The 18,132-nt window shown below is 41.3% G+C and overlaps 1 protein-coding gene across 5 annotated transcripts in view; it reads left to right on the forward strand.

Moving 5' to 3' along the window:
• The window catches only part of LOC130291607 (calpain-5-like), a 184,552-nt gene that overhangs the window by 86,669 nt on the left and 79,751 nt on the right, over positions 1–18,132 (forward strand). For 4 of the 5 annotated variants that reach the window (XM_056540565.1, XM_056540566.1, XM_056540569.1 and 1 more), the window contains exon 3: positions 17,982–18,113. In XM_056540565.1, the coding sequence (XP_056396540.1) occupies positions 17,982–18,113 (132 nt within the window). Of the gene's footprint in view, positions 1–12,103; positions 13,029–17,981; positions 18,114–18,132 lie in introns of those variants that run through there. The other variant, XM_056540564.1, reaches the window with a different exon arrangement.

An 18,132-nucleotide genomic window follows, 5' to 3' on the forward strand; every position in this document is an offset into this window, starting at 1 on the left:
TAGCCTTAGACTTTTTCTAAATGTGAGAAGCAGATTAGTCTATACAGCTTCATATATCTCCCCCTGATCTCCCGTACAGGGCCGAGGCACTGTGCATAGAGAGCGCGTGTCGACCACCGCACGAGGCGACGGCTGACACGTGCCCTCCATTTACTGCTATGGGAGAGCCGAAGCACTGCCTTCGGCAATTTCCGGCTCTCCCATAGCAGTGTATGGAGGGGGTGTGTCGGCCGCTGCTTCGTGCGGTGGTCAACACGCCCTCTCTAACCAGAGAGCCGGGGCCCCGTACGGGAGATTGCGGGGGGGCCTCAGCGGTCGGACCCCCCGCAATCTGAAACTTATACCCTATCCTTAGGATAGGGGATACATTTTTCAATCCCGTAGTTCTCCTTTAAAATACCTCCATGGCATAGCCTTCAGCAGTCTATTGACTAGTTTATCCCAGATTCATTTGCATTCTGCATTGACCTCTGTTTATCAAACCCATGTGAAATCTGTAACATGACCAGTCTCGGCATGATCCTTTTTTATTAACCTCTTAAGGACCTGTACGCCCTGAGCCAGGTCCCGGTGTTTAAAACAGGGTCACGCCATGACCCCGCATCACACCGGGTCGGTCCCGGCTGCTATTCATAGCCGGGACCCTGGGCACCGATCATTTAACCGCGTGCTATTAACCCTTCAGATGCAGCGATCGATCAAAGTTGACTGCCGCGTGTGAAAGTAAACGCTTCCCGGCAGCTCCGTCGGGCTGATCGGGACATCGCGATAAAATCGCGATGTTCCGATCAGCTAGGATGCGAGCGGAGACCCCCTTACCTTGCTCCGTTGCGTCTGATCAGGGTTTGATTGCTCCAAGCCTGAGCTACAGGCTTGAGCAATCGAGCCCCTATCTCGCTGATCCATGCAAAGCTATGGCTTTGCAGGGATCAGGGTAAAAGATCAGTGTGCGCAGTGTTATAGGTTCCTATGGGAGCTATAACACTGCAAAAAAAAAGTGGAAAAAAAAGTTAACAAAGGTAATTTAACCCCTTCCCTAATAAAAGTTTGAATCACCCCCCTTTTCCCATAAAAAAAAAAAACTGTGTAAATAAAAATAAACATATGCGGTATCGCCGCGTGCGTAAATGTCCGAACTATAAAAATATATCATTAATTAAACCGCACGGTCAATGGCGTACGCACAACATAGCGTATTTTTGGTCACTTTTTATATCATAAAAAAATTAATAAAAAGTGATCAAAAAGTCTGATCAATGCACAAATGGTACCGATAAAAACTTCAGAACACGGCGCAAAAAATGAGTCCTTACGCGGGAAAATTAAAAAGTTATAGGGGTCAGAAGATGACAATTTTAAACTTGTACATTTTCCTGCATGTCATTTTAACCGCATGGACCTACAGAATAAAGATAAGGTGTCATTTTTACCGAAAAATGCACTGCGTAGAAACAGAAGCCCCCAAAAGTTACAAAATGAAATTTTTTCTTAAATTTTGTCGCACAATTAATTTTTTTTCCGTTTTGTCGTGGATTTTTTGGTAAAATGACTAATGTCACTGCAAAAAATAAGCCATCATATGGAATTTTATGTGCAAAATTGAAAGCGTTATGATTTTTAGAAGGTGATGAGTAAAAAATGAAAATGCAAAAATGGAAAAATGCTGAGTCCTTAAGGGGTTAAAAGCAGGACTTTGTGAGTTATTAAAGTTTTGGTTGTAACTGTATTTCTTAGTCAAATCAAATCTCCAGGCATAATAGATATCACTAGGTCATGCTACAGACGAATAGGGCATATTGTCCGTATTCTGTAAGACAACTGAAGATCACATTCCTATGTAAATCACATTCCTATATTGAAAGAAACGTCACAGGGAGAAACCTGATATAGTTACTAGATGGCATGTAACCTCATTGTATCAACCCCGTCTTTAACAGAGGGCAAAAAGTAATTCATGTTCCTCATTCAGCAGCTCTGTCTCCTCTGCCTGTTTGAAGGGGTACTCTGGCGCTAAGACATCTTATCCCCTATCCAACATCACGCTCCACCCCCTCAATGCAAGCCTATGGGAGGGGGCGTGACAGCTGATCACCAGTATTCAGACCCAGAGTGAACATGCTCCAGGGACTGATTATAACGGGATGCTGCGTGCAAGATCACAGGGATCCCCAGCGGCGGGACCCTGCGATCAGGCAACTTATCCCCTATCCTTTGGATAAGGGATAAGATATCTTAGCGCTGGAGTACCCCTTTAAATCAGAAGACTTATAAAGCTGGTGTCTGTACATCTGGCTCTGGTCTTGGTCACTTATGTGAATACAAAGTATGCCCCCAATAATTAGATTATATAGGAGAGTGATGGAGCACTGATTGTTCTGTATACAGTAATAATTACATATGGACATTATGTCAGCCCTCCATAATGTCTCTATTTTCTCTGGGGACATATATACATATAAGGAATCAAAACCAGCACCAGTGGTAGTGCTTATTTATTTAGAGTGATCACCCAGCTATCCCAAGCTTCTGATATATGTGAATACTAGAGATGAGCGAATCGAAGCTGACGAACCCGAATTCGTTATGAATTTCAGGAAATATTCGATCAGCAACGAATGCGAATATCTCCGCGATTCTATCGCGTTAATCGCTTCATTAAACTCCATATACTGCGGTTAAGGCTCCAGGGCATCTAAAATTGCGGATCCACATGTCAGTACATGGGGCAAGTAACGCTGGGAAGGCGGGAAGGGAAGTAGGCGGGATGACCCTGAATCACATGCAGGATGCAGCCTATCAGCAGCCAGTCACCCCTGTGATGTCACAGCCCTATATAATCGGCAGCCATAATTCCAGCTTTTCACTTCATTACAATACACTGCAGAAGGATCATAGGACGCAGAGCCTGTATGTATGGGTTACAGCAGAAAAAGCGCAGCCCAGCAGCGTTTAACATCCTCCTAGTCACATCAACATTCTCGTGGACAGAGAGCATTGTTTTTTTTCACTGAAAAGGATTTTTACTGCAGCTGCATGCATTAACCTCCCAGTCACTTTCTTCGGCATAGTATTACAGATAGGGGCAGATAGCTGTGTGTTGCCTCATACATTTCAACAAGCTGCTTCAACTTCATAAACCTTAGTAGAGGTGGCAGGAATAATTTTTCAGCATAATTCAGTGTCTTTGTTCCACAAAAAATCATCTGCTGGTTATACTAGTCTGTAGATGGTATAATACACAGCAGTCCATTACTAAAAGGCTTTGACAGAGGGCAATTTTGTGTTTAGTACACAGCTTTTTGGCTGCAGCACTGTTGTGTACTGCTGGTGTTTTACAAAAATACATTTTTTTTAAGGGTACTGAAGTGCATTTTTCTGCCCTCATAAGTGCATACCGCATTCGTACATCTAAGTAGTGTACTATTTTTTACCTGTTAACCTGTCAAGGGCCTACATACTGTGAAAAGACAGACAAAAGTAATCACCGGCTGGTGTTTTACAAAAATAGAGAGTTTTTAGGCGTACTGTAGTGCATTTTTCTGCCCTCATAAGTGCATACCGCATATGTACATCTAAGTAGTGTACTACTTTTTACCTGTTAATCTGTCAAGGGCCTACAAACTGTGAAAGGACAGACAAAAGTAATCACCGGCTGGTGTTGTACAAAAATACAGAGTTTTTAGGCATACTGTAGTGCATTTTTCTGCCCTCATAAGTACATACCACATACCTACATCTAAGTAGTGTACTGTTTTAAACCTGTTAATCTGTCAAGGGCCTAGATACTGTGAAAGGACAGCCAATAGTACACACTTGCTGCTGTTCTAGACAAATACTGTTTTAAACGTTGTGAAGCGTATTGTACTCCCCTCATATACGCAATAAGTATGTCAGGCAGAGTAGTGCCAGGACGTGCACAGAGAAGTGGCAGAGGCCTACATTCATCAGGTGCAGGCAGAGGTCGCAGCAGAGTAGGGGTGTGTGGCAGCCGAGTTGCAGTGAGAGGTCTGAGCTCCTGGTGTCAGCTAGCAGTCGTGTTGCGACCAGCAACCCAGCAGCCATAATTGATCGGTTCAATCGGTCATCCACTTCATCCCAAGTGAGGTTCACTCAGTCATCCACTTCATCCCAAGTGACATCCGACACCCCCAGCCAACAGTCGGTTGGTTCCTCAGAGTTGGCACGGCCCTCATGCTGCTGCTGCAACCTCAAGGCTCTGTCATTGTGCCACCATATGGTCTCCTCATGCTGATGCTGCCACCTCCAGGCTCTCTAATTGTGCTCCTTTATGGTCTCCTCATGCTGATGCTACCACCTCCAGGCTCTCTTATTGTGCTGCCATGGATACTGTAAAACATAATTAAGGTGCTGGTCCCCAATTTCAGAAATTCCTTGCATTGGGGTCACTTTCAGGACTCCTGATGCCACCTCCAGGCTGTGCCATTCAGCCACTATATGGTATCCTCATGCTTCAGCCACCTCCAGGATGTGGCATTTAGACACTATATAGTCTCCATATATTGACTGTGTATTGTAGGAAACATGTGGGTATCCTTGAGTTACTCTCCCAGCATTGTTGCCATGTTGATACCAGACCAGTAAGAAAAGGAATATTGCCAAGCACTAGCAGAAACAGGGAACTGTGGATACTGACCACTGGCTGTTGGAATTGACTGACTATCCCAGGTGGTAGATTTACCATATTTGAAGTACCTCAGTTCCAGTAGGCTTTTAGCTCATTCTTTGTTGTGGTTCTTCAGTTGCAGAATTAAGTTGTATCATGTTTTCCTGTTCCTCCGATGAGCTATTGTCACTGGAACACACAATACTCATATTGTCATCTCATGAAGGATCCTTTTCTTCAGAGAACGTATGTATCATTTTATTATTTTGAATGTCAGGTGGTATTCTGACAATTTCTGATTATAAAGGAATTTTGGAATCTGCGACAAAGGTAAAAATAAGTATTTTTAAGCTTACTGTAGCACATTTTTCTGCCCTCATAAGTGCATACCACATACCTACATCTAAGTAGTGTACTATTTTGTGCCTGTTTATCTGTCAAGGGTCTATATACTGTGAAAGGACAGCCAATAGTACACACCTGCTGCTTTTCTAGACAAATACTGTTTTAAGAGTTGTGAAGCGTATTGTACTCCCCTTATATACGCAATAAGTATGTCAGGCAGAGTAGTGCAATTTCAATTTCAAAAACCTTAATTTAAATTTCAAAATCTTAAATTTCAATTTCAAAATCATATATTTCAATGGTATCCTCATGCTTCAGCCAACTCCAGGCTGTGTCTTTCAGGCAATATATGGTTTACTGATGCTGCTGGGCCTGGATCTGGGAACAAAAATGTTATGGTAGCACTAGCTACCCAAAATCTTCAGCTTAAATTTCTGAATTAATCTTTTAATCTTAGGGATTGGGAAGTATGCATCTACTCATGCTGCTACCAGATCCATGCTGTGTCATTCAGCCACTATATGGTCTCCTCATGCTGCCAACACCTCCACGCTGAGTCATTCAGCCACTATATGTCTCCTCATGCTTCAGCCTCATCCAAGCTGTGTCATTCAGCCACTATATGGTCTCCTCATGCTGCCAACTCCTCCACGCTGTGTCATTCAGCCACTATATGGTCTCCTCATGCTGCCAACTCCTCCACGCTGTGTCATTCAGCCACTATATGGTGTCCTCAGTATTATTTCATTACCCCAGCACACTCCATATGCATGTTAGAACACAGCAAAGTGTTCTACACCCCTATTGAGGCTCTCTGTAGGCCAGAAATAGCTGTTTTTAATATAGATTTGCAGCAAATTAATTTGGATCGAACCAAATTTTTTCAAAAAATTTGGTGAATCGGCCGAATCGAATTTTTCAAAAGTTCGCTCATCTCCAGTGAATACTGGTAAAATACCCACTGCCTATGTGCAGCAAGCTAGTCTTCCATCTGCAAGTGTATTGTAAATACACACCCACCATGGCATATCAATCACGGTAGTAGGGGAAGGAGGCAGTATGAGGGTCCTAATTACTATATGGGTCCATGACTACTATATAGGGGCAGTGTGAGGGACCTAGCTACTAATATGGGGCAGTGTGGAGTTCCCATCAGCAGGAACACCACTTATATGCATTGTCCTATCATACAGTATGTAAAACCAGCATGCACGTTTAAATTTACTATAATATTTTGATAGGTAAACAAATTGTTTATAGAGTCCTCCTTATCACAGTGACTGGATGGGGAACCAAATACAATTAATTAGTGGAAAAAGAATTTAGCGAACTAGGAGACATTTTCTACATTAATCTTTCAGGCAGCATAACAAATTACTTCCTATTGAACATTCACTATCAATTGTTGTTTTAACTAGGAAAAAGAACATAAAAATGGAATATGGTACAGATGAGACAGATTCTTTATACCCTTTGGGAGAGCTATTAAATATGAACAGCTGTCTTCTCTATAAAAACTGGCCCTTGCTTAATAATAGAAGCTTTACCGTAACTTTCTCTTAAAGGAGAATAGCTTCTGACTGTTGAGTTGTAAAATGTACCCACTGCATGTTTATTAGTTTATTCTATATAAATTCACAGTTTTTTCTGTATCATAGTTTTTTTTTTTTTTATATAAATCTGGACTGTCAGCTGCTGCCGATAAGGGTCCAATCTGTATCCAGTTGTACGTGACTCCTTTTGATCTGCACATGTTCTGTGTGTTTTGAGTGTTAATACAAAAGACTCTGAAAAGTCCATGATCATGACTATTGAGAAGCCATATATAAAATTGTAGTACCAATTGTAAACTGAGATTGATGCATTGAATCACCAAAACAAGACCCCGGCAGTATGGTTGGATGCATTATAGAGTACAATAAACATTCTGAAAACAATATTATATAGATAAATTACTGAAAAGTTAAACACAGTTAAATAAAAGACCTAGCTGTTAAGCCCCCTCCCATAGACATGAATGGAGGGGCATGGTGTCATGAACACGGAAGCCCCAGGCTGCAGCACCGGTACAAATAGAAGCTTGAAGGGAATACTACTTCCAAATGGTGATACCAGAAAACTGTTATCCTCATCTTTCTTCCTAGAATTCTCAGTGGATCATGAATAGTCTATAAGTTCAATTTTAATATCCCATAGCTCCCCCTACAAGGAAAATGTTGCTTATGGGTATCAATGAGCTGTCCATATGTTGCACGGACAGACTGGTTCCTGCAGAGAGACAAATCCATTTTTCACTCCAGCTAACTGATTAAATTAGGAATATCCCTCTGTTTATCCAGATTTCCTTGGTAGAGTACTTCAAAATGGATTTTCCAAAAAATAGCAATATCAAAAAACACACACTCACAAAAAATGTAATTTCTTGCTATTCATTTCTTCTTTAAATGATTAAAGTTAATTCCATCTTTTACTGAAAGACATACAAAAACATAATTCACCCAAAAAGTGCACACGGGATGTTGTTTCATTCCTCCTGCATTCTTTGATCAATAGCGGTTTATATAGCTGGAATCTCCCTAACACACGCTCCTGAATATCACTTGTAAGATGGATAAAAGGCTGCTCAACATGGGATGGTCTTCTATATGTCCTTTGTATGGGGATTTTTGACAAAAAGGCAATTCACAACCATTGAAAAGATTATAACAATAGGAAAATATCACACTTCTTGTATTTGCTAACAATTGGAATGCCGCTCCTGTTCCTGTACTTTTTTTTATTATACCAAACATCTGGGATTCATCATCAGACCATGGGAGAGTTGGTACACATGTCTGAGAACAATGGATGATGCAAACAGCATTATGATTATTCCTTATGGAACAGGAGGTTGAATTCACATCAGTGGACAAAAACAATGCTCCAATCGGCGCTTCACCCGTAATCCCCTGAAGAGTGATCAAATCAGGAGGAATAGAGGCGGACCATCAGGTAATAAAAAAAACTAATTAAAATTTATTTGACAAGAGCGCTTGGACTACGCATTTCAAGGGGTGGGACCCCCTCTTCATCAGGTCCAGTGCCTTCATCAGGTTGTCACTGGAACTGATGAAGAGGGGGTCCCACCCCTTCAAACGCGTAGTCCAAGGCTCTTGTCAAATACATTTTAATTTGTTTTTTTATTACCTGATGGTCTATTTCTCCTGATTTGATCACTCTTCTGGGGATTATGAGTGAAGCGCAGATTGGAGCATTGTTTCTGTCCACTGATGTGGATTCCACCTCCCTTTGCCTGACCGACCGGAGACGAATTTCGGACGGGAGAGCTCCTGGCGCCACCCCGGCTCATTGCCTTTCAATTTGGCTATATGCTTCTATAGATGTTGTGCTCTCAGTACAACATCACCAGGTGAGCGTATAATTATCACCTGCCTTTATTTTATGTTATACCAGGAGTAACGGCACATTGCTGCTCACCTTTGTCTGTCTTTTCCCTTCATATCCAGCACCTTAAGGAACAGGAGCGCATACTGTTTACTGGACACAGGGAACACTAACTATAGCTTTAATGCCTTAACGACCACGGACATATATTTACATGTGTGGCCGGCTCCCGATATGTAGCTTTGTATCTGCAGGGTCCCAGTTGCTATCAGCAACCAGGACCCGCAGCTAATTCCGGACATCGCCGATCGGGCTGATGGCTGGTATTAACCCTTTAGATGCCGCGATCAAAGTTGATTGCGGTGTCTAAAACGGGAGAATACACTGCCGGTTAGCTCAGCAGAGCTGTTCAGGACCGCTGCAGTGAAATCGCGGCATCTCGAACAGCTGAGAGGACAGCGGGAGGTGTCTTACATTCTTACCAGCTGTCCGATCGGTGTTTGATTGCTCCAAGCCTGAAATCCAGGCTTGAGCAATCAAGCACAGAAAACACTGATCAATGCATTCCTATGGCAATAAATTGAACAGTGCCTGCAATCAGTATATGTAATGTTACAGCCCCTAGAGGGGGCTATAACACTGCACAAAAAAAGTTAAAAAAAATAGTTAATAAATGTGACTTAACCCCTTCCCTAATAAAAATCAGAATTACCCCCCTTTTCCCATTAAAAAAAAAAGTGTATAAATAAAAATAAAAACAAACATATGTGGTACTGCCGCGTGCGTAAATGTCCGAACCATAAAAATATATAATTAATATATAATTAATTAACGGCGTACACACAAAACAAAAATTCCAATGTCCAAAATAGCATATTTTTGGTCACTTTTTATACCATAAAAAAATTAGTAAAAAGCAATCAAAAAGTCTGATCAAAACAAAAATTGTACTGATAAAAACTTCAGATCATGGTGCAAAAAATGTGCCCTCATAATATGTCAGAATATGACAATTTTAAACATATTCATTTTCGTGCATGTAATTAGGATTTTCCCCAGAATTACGACAAAATCAAACCTATATAAATAGAGTATTGTTTTAATCATATGGACCTACAGAATAAAGATAAGGCGTCATTTTTACCAAAAAAATTTACTGCGTAGAAATGGAAGCCTCCAAAAATGACAAAATGCCTTTTTTTCTTCAATTTTGTCGCACAATTATTATTATTTTTTTCCTTTCGCCATAGATTTTTGGGTAAAATGACTAATGTCATTACAAAGTAGAATTGGTGGTGCAAAAAAAAAGCCATCATATGGATTTTTAGGTGCAAAATTGAAAGGGTTATGATTTTTAAAATGTAAGGAGGAATAAACGAAAATGCAAAAACTGAAAAACGCTTGGTCCTTAAGGGGTTAAACCTGTATTTCAACTTTTATTTTCACATATGGGAAGAATCCTTGTTGGAGTTTACTGAAAAGTCTCACAAATATATAAAAAAAAAAAAAGAATGTCTCAAGTAGTGTTACCAGAGAACATCCAAAGTAAGATATATGTTTGACAACCCACAGATCTTAAGAGGGTGGGAGGCAACCACTAGCAATGCTTTAAGAAAAAAAACTGTAACTTCAGACTCCTACACTGCTTTTCCTAGAAGCAGTATGAAAGAAAGTATGCATAATATTAACCATTTCATAAAACAATGAAAATGTATGCTTATACAATAAGTGCATTACCTTATTTGTTTAACCAGTCTAATATCATCTTAGAATGTATGCAGATGTTTTAAATGATATAGGGGGAGATTTATCAAAACCTGTGCAGAGGAAAAGTTGACTAGTTACCCATAGCAACCAGATTGCTTCTTTCATTTTTACAAAGGACTCTGAAAAAATTTAAGTAGCAATCTGATTGATTGGTTGCTATGGGCAACTGGTCAACTTTGATTCTGCACAAGTTTGATAAATCTCCCCCATAGTATCCAAATTGGAAGTACTCTTGAAACTCACGTGATCAGACGCCATCCCAGAAGTCTGGATAGGAGACCGAAACTCACATGATCAGGCAGTCAGTTTGATCATGTGAGTTTCGGCCCCAGTCTTGGACACCAGGATTGCACTTTTATTTACAGAGCCACAGATCTGACCCCCAGATGGCAACTAGGCAGAGTGACTTGGCAGAGAAACACGAGAGTGACTTGGCAGAGAAATACAGATGAATTGTGATGTGTTGGATGAAGATGGAGAAATGACTTGTCTAGCTGCTGTATTTAAGTGCTACAACTAGAGATGGGTGAATCGAAGCTGACAAAGTTGAATTCGTTCCAAATATCATGAAAAATGTGATTCTGAATGAATCCGAATTTCCTCGCGTTTCGTGGTAACGAATCGCTTCATTAACTACATTTTGTGCTGGCCAAGGGCTAAAATGGCAGCTAAACGTGTGAGGACAAGGGGCAAGGAAGTCTGGGAAGGCAGGTAGGATGGATAGCCCTGACTCACATGGCGACATGCAGCCTATCAGCAGCCAGCCAGCCCTGTGATGTCACAGCCCTATATATTCGGCAGCCATTGTTGAGAGCGCAGAGACTATGTGTGTGAACTAATCACCGTTACTAACAATACAGATCTTTAGAGCAACAAATCCATTTACCTGAAGCCCGCATTCGTTCTGGCTAGAGAGAGAGCAGACACTGTGTGGTCACTAATCAGCGTTACTGACAATACAGATCAGCACAGGGGAAACCCATTGATTGCAGGCAAGCAGGCAGGGAGAGTTTAGAAGTTAATTCATAGCCAATTGAGATCATCACAGTAAGCACTCCCCATTCAGAGACTGCAAGCAACCATAGTGCAGGCAGCGACAGTTCAGATGCTGTTTCAGAGTCTGCCAATTGAGATCATCACAGGAAGCACTCCCCATTCAAAGACTTCAAGCAACCATGGTTCAAGCCGGGACAGTTCAGAGAGAGAGATATAGAGTATGCTTTTTTCTATTGCAACCATACTGGGGTATATTATTGTTAAAAAAAAAAAAAAAAAAAAAAAAAAAGTGACAAATATACCCACTCTGCAGCTCTACGTTTTTTTTCTGGTTGAAGTTAATAGGGGGCAGTAAGTGTAAAAGCACTAAAAGACTTACGCACTAGCTCGTTACACTTATTTCTGGTGCAACCGTACTGGGGTGTATTACTCTAAAAAAAGGCAAATATATTTGCACTCCGCAGTTCTACGTTTTTTTTCTGGTTAAAGCTAATAGGGGGCAGTAAGTGTAAAAGCACTAAAAGACTTACGCACTAGACAGTTACGCTTATTTCTGGTACAACCGTACTGGGGCGTATTACTCAAAAAAAAAGGTGAAATAAATACGCACTCTGCTATTGTACGTGTTTTCTGTTTTAAGCGTTTAGTGGCCTGTTAGTATAAAAGCAGGGATATATATATATATATATATATATATATATATACACACACACATTGGGGGACATTTATCAAAACCTTTCAAGAGGAAAAGTTGCCCAGTTGTCCATAGCAACCAATCAGATTGCTTCTTTCATTTTTAACAAGGCCTCTGCAAAATGAAAGAAGCAATCTGATTGGTTACTATGGGCAACTTTTCCTTTGCGCAGGTTTTGATAAATCTCCCCATTGAGTGTTCTGCAAGTTTCTGTTGCAGCCGTATAGGGGTGTAGTTCTCTATAAAAAGTAAAAAAAAATAGACGCACTCGCTGTTGTACGTGTTTTCTGTTTCAAGTGTATAGTGGCCTGTTTTTGTAAAAGCAGGGATATACATTTATCAGGCACAAGCAGAGGTTACTGCTGAGTAGAGGCGCGTGGCAGCAGGAGTCGCAGCGAGAGGTCTGAGCTCCCGATGTCAGCTAGCGGTCGTCTCGGCCAGTTACCCAGCAGCCGTCATTTATTGGTTAACTCATTCATCCACTTCATCCCAAGTGACATCCTACACCCCCAGTCAACAGTCGATGGTTCCTCAGACACATCCGCCAGTTGGCATGGCCCGGGAGCAGTCCCTGTCCTCCAACTGCCTCTGTCCTATGCTGTTCCCTCACGCAGAGAAGTATTGTATGCTGTGGGTTCAGCTCCACTATACAGCGAGGATGATCAACTAGAGGAAAGTCAGCAGCTACTGCCCAGCCAAGATGTGGAGGAGACATCCGCCACTTCCTCCGCTAGGTGGGCAAGTAGTGATGAGGAGAGTGGCATGGGAGGTGGTATTGCAAGCGTTCATGCTTCTGAAACAGACACCGTTGAGGAACTTGAAGATGACATCAGTGACTTGCAGACACAATTCGATGATGATGAAGCCGATCACACTTGGGTGCCGGGTACAGAAGGGGCTTCATCATCAACAGGAGAAGAGGGTGGCAGGTTGCCATGAGACAGCAGCTGAGCCAGAAAGGTGGTAGCATGGTTGTGAGTCAGCAGGGTGGCAGCAGTGGGAAGTTTGGAGCTACCTCTCCTCATGCTGCTGCCACCTCCAGGCTCTGTCATTGTGCTGCCCTATGGTCTTGTCATGCTGCTGCCACCTCCAGGCTCTGTCATTGTGCCGCCCTATGGTCTTGTCATGCTGCTGCTACCTCCAAGCTGTGTCATTGTGCCTCCATGTGATCTCCTCATGCTGCTGGCACATTTGAAAACCTCCATGCTGTGTCTTGTGGTGAGTGCAACATTATTTTTCCTATTACCTGTACATTAAACTTGTTAATCTCTTCAAAATCTGCAATTGACATTTAAAAAATCTCTTTTATCTCTTCAATTGTGAGGCCCTATGGTCTCGTCAGGCTGCTTCCACATCCAGGCTCAAAGGAAACTGGTTTGAGCGATAAAAATAAACCATAACATGGCACACGTGTTCAATCTGGTTGTCAAGCGGTTCCTTAAGTCTTCCACCCATCTACAAGACATCCTAAAAATGGCCAGGAAACTTTGCATGCACTTCAGCCACTGGTACACCGCAAAGCACACCCTTCTTAAGCTGCTCGTTGCCATATATTAGCTCTGGAATTACAACAAGAATCCAAGGAAACAGGTTGCAGCTATAAAAATAAACCATAACTGATTAAATGTCACATTCGCAGTTTCATATGCAGTTTCACAGTACCAGCCGTGTTTACATACACGTGCATGGCTTAATATTTTAGACAAGCATATGATACTGGCAGGATCTACCCAGTAGCCCTCCTGGGTAAGGCCTGCACTACTGAGAGGGGGGACAAACTGAATCACTATTCATTGTCATTGTGACGCTCTGCGGCCTACATAGGCTGCCGCCACCTCCAGACTGTGTGTCGCCATATGATATCATGCTGCTGGTGGCACATTAAACTCATTAATCTCTTTAAACTCTTCAATTGACATCTCAAAAATCTCTTTAATCTCTTCAATTGTGACGCCATATGGTCTCCCGACCCTGCTGCCACATCCAGACTCTGTCATTGTGCCGCTCTGCAGCAGTTATTCTAATAGCGCTTGTAATCTGCATGTCATACTTAATAAAAGTATTATTTCACTACCCCAGCACACTCCTGATGCCTATTACAGCAAGGCAAAGTGCTCTACACCCCTATTGAGGCTCTTTGTAGCCCGGATATAGACGTTTTTAATAGCGATTCGCCACAAAAAATATTCGGCCAAATTTTTGGGAAAAATTTGTCGAATCTGCCGAATCAAATTTTTTTTAAATTCGCCCATCTCTAGCTACAACAATAAAACCATATAAAGTTATGGGATGTTACTGTCTATGCCTTGCCTTCACTTTCTCTTGCAGGAGAGTTGCTAACAAACATAGGAGTACATAACCTAGAGCCTTAGGATATAATGGTTGCCAATTTATGCCAAAAGAGTGTTCTTTTCCCATATGTTTTTAGAAGAATTCATCTGCATAAATTTTTTTCACTGTACCAAAAGCATTGTGTACTACATTCTTTTAATTCAGGAGCACACTTAGGAGTTAAAAAAAAAAACTGAAAACACTTCTCTTAGCAGTTGGAGAGAAAAACATTGAAGCTGCATTATTTCACTAGTATTATATATCTCACTAGTGGCAGCTGCAGGCAAACAGAACAGTATTGTGTTACCTCTGCCGTGTAAAGAAAAGTAGAGGATGTTGAGCTTTTCCTTTTTTTTTATTCTTTATTTTTTTTTTTTTTTTTACATAGTAAAATAAAGATCCAATATCTATAAAGATTTCTGGACATATAAGGGTTAAGTAAAATTCAACAACTTATATTAAATTATAGGCCTACTTTTATACCCAATGATCACAGTTAACTACTTTACCACCCCAAACCATATAATAATTAGAACTGAATATGTTAACTATTCTATATGATACACTCATTGACAAAAAAGTAATGCACATATACAGTATAGAATATTTTAATTGTAGTGTAACATTATGACATTATGTCTTTGGCAGATAAGTAGATGATTACAGTTCTGACTGGATGTTGGACCTTAAAAGTGCTTCGCCTTTTTTGGGTAGTACCTCTAAGAGCTTGAGCCCATGACAGATTCCACTTGGAATTTTTTTATTGTGGGAATGCCGAGTTGATCTGCATGCAGCAGCCTCCCATTGATTTCAATAAGATACTGCTGTTCAATTCACACAAGTTCCGCTACAGAACTTCTGTAGCGGAACTTCTGACAAGGATTTGGATTCTGTCAGAAGAAAAAGCATGTTCATTATTTCAGTGGAATCCACACAGAAAAGCCTATTATCAATGGCACTTTGAATAAGAGAAGATTCCAGGCCATTTTTAATAGTGCGGATCCACTGAGGAAATTCAGCAAGTGTGAACATAGCCTTAAAGGGGTAGTCCAGTATTTTACTTCTTATCTCCTATCCTGTCAATAGGGGGATAGTTTTTCCTAAACTGAATTTTTTTTTTTTAATCAACTGGTGCCAGAAAGTTAAGCAGATTTGTAAATGACTTCTATTTAAAAATCTTAATCCTTCCAGTACTTATCAGCTACTATATGTTCCACAGAAAGTACTTTTCTTTTTTACTTTCTTTTCTGTCTGACCACAGTGCTCTCTGCTGTCACCTCTGTCCATATCAGGAACTGTCAGGTTTAGGTTTGCAATGGGGATTTGTTCCTGCTCTGGACAGTTCCTTTCATGGACAGAGGTGTCAGCAGAGAGCACTGTGGTTAGACAGTGCTTCATGTGGAGCATAGAGCAGCTGATAAGTACTGGAAGGATTAATATTTTTAAATCTTGCTGACAGCCTTATCTCAGGATTTTGTAATTTACAAGTCTGTTTAACTTTCTGGCACCAGTTGACTAAAAAAATGTTTTTCCACCGGGTTACCCCTTTAAAGACATCTTGCCCAGTTGTAAGATTGTGTGAGGAGGTGGGGGCACATGATTGTACTAAGAGAAGCAGGGTGGTTGTTTTGACACATTATCTGCCATCTATGCCATTATGACCAAGCTGTTAAAAGGTGTTGGGAGCAGTGGTTACATGGGGGCACACACATGGCAAATAGGCTCTGGACTGCCCAGATAGACCACCAGAAGTAAGTATTGTTTAATTCACGTACAATCATGAGCAGTTCTCACAGCTTCATTGTCCACCATACAGACACAGGTGACACCTTCACTACACACCCCTGTGTCTGCCCAGATCATTTTCGGCACTTAGCATGAGGATATTTGGTGTCACAGCACCTAGTACTTTTCCTACCATTGAAAGCCAAACACCATCACTTTTGTTTGCAGTGGTGTCAAGGAACCTGGACTGCTACAGACTAGATCTATATTTTCTTTAGTGATGAATCCAGATTCTGTTTGGGTTCTGTTTGGGTTTGAGAACACAGGCCTTGTGTGAGCATTTGAAAACAGTATCAATTAGGTTATTAGTCAAAAATGTAAAGAGTGCCTGTCTCTCTTTCTAAACTATCTCAGATTATATTCCTTAACTACTCCTAACACCCCTCCTGCCCTTAAAAAAAAATTCACAGCTTTAAAAAGCTCTGCATTGTACTTTTCTTATTGCTCACATAGTGTGGCTGTTCCCCAGTAGGTGCAACATCACTGGCAGGCAGTGAGCGAGAGCCATGCCTCGCCATGCCCTGCACGCACTTTCTGAGTTTGGTCTCCTGCCAGGCCGGGAGGAGACCAAACTAACTTTTTGACTTGTGACAGGGAACAGAACAGAGCCACCTAGAGGCTGTTTTTCAATAACAGAAAAAACATTTAGAGGTTGATCATTTAACCCCTTAAATATACGTCCTGCGCCGGCTCCCACGATATGAAGCGGGATCGCGCCGCGATCCCGCATCATATCGCGTTGGTCCCGGCGCTAATCAACGGCCGGGACCCGCGGCTAATACCACACATCGCCGATCGCGGCGATGTGCGGTATTAACCCTTTAGAAGCGGTGGTCAAAGCTGACCGCCGCTTCTAAAGTGAAAGTGACCCGGCTGCTCAGTCGGGCTGTTCGGGACCGCCGCGGCGTCCCGAACAGCTGACAGGACACCGGGAGGGCCCTTACCTGCCTCCTCGGTGTCCGATCGCGAATGACTGCTCCGTGCCTGAGATCCAGGCAGGAGCAGTCAAGCGCCGATAACACTGATCACAGGCGTGTTAATACACGCCAGTGATCAGCATAGGAGATCAGTGTGTGCAGTGTTTTAGGTCCCTATGGGACCTATAACACTGCAAAAAAATGTAAAAAAAAAGTGTTAATAAAGGTCATTTAACCCCCTTCCCTAATAAAAGTTTGAATCACCCCCCTTTTCCCATAAAAAAAATAAAACAGTGTAAAAAAAAATAAAAATAAACATATGTTGTATCGGCGCGTGCGTAAATGTCCGAACTATAAAAATATATCCTTAATTAAACCGCACGGTCAATGGCGTATGCACAAAAAAAGTCCAAAAAAGCGTATTTTGGTCACTTTTTATACCATTAAAAAATGAATAAAAAGTTATCAAAAAGTCCGATCAAAACAAAAATCATACCGATAAAAACTTCAGATCACGGCGCAAAAAATGAGTCCTCATACCGCCCTGTACGTGGAAAAATAAAAAAAGTTATAGGAGTCAGAAGATGACATTTTTAAACGTATAAATTTTCCTGCATGTAGTTATGATTTTTTCCAGAAGTGCGACAAAATCAAAACTATATAAGTAGGGTATCATTTTAACCATATGGACCTACAGAATAATGATAAGGTGTAATTTTTACCGAAATATGCACTGCGTAGAAACGGAAGCCCCCAAAAGTTACAAAATGGCGTTTTTTCTTCGATTTTGTCGCACAATGATTTTCTTTTCCGTTTCGCCGTGCATTTTTGGGTAAAATGACTAATTTCACTGCAAAATAGAATTGGCGATGCAAACAATAAGCCATAATATGGATTTTTAGGTGGAAAATTGAAAGGGTTATGATTTTTAAAAGGTAAGGAGGAAAAAACGAAAGTGCAAAAACGGAAAAACCCTGAGTCCTTAAGGGGTTAAACAGCAAGTAAATAGCAAAGTGTCATAATTACATAAGTAACAATATATTAAAAGTTTACTTTGGTGACAGGTTCTCTTTAAGTAATACATAAAGTATAAAGTGCTAAACCAGACATCAAATGAGATTTTTTATTTTATTTTAAGGAACTCTGTGATGACCCGCACCTGTTTGTAAATGGAATCAGCCATCATGATTTACATCAAGGCAAGCTGGGAAACTGCTGGTTTGTTGCCGCTTGCTCCTGTCTGGCGCTCAGAAAGACTCTTTGGCAAAAGGTACCAAGAGAACATTTAC

The sequence above is a fragment of the Hyla sarda genome, chromosome 9 (assembly GCF_029499605.1).
Source record: "Hyla sarda isolate aHylSar1 chromosome 9, aHylSar1.hap1, whole genome shotgun sequence".
Lineage (NCBI taxonomy): Eukaryota > Metazoa > Chordata > Amphibia > Anura > Hylidae > Hyla > Hyla sarda.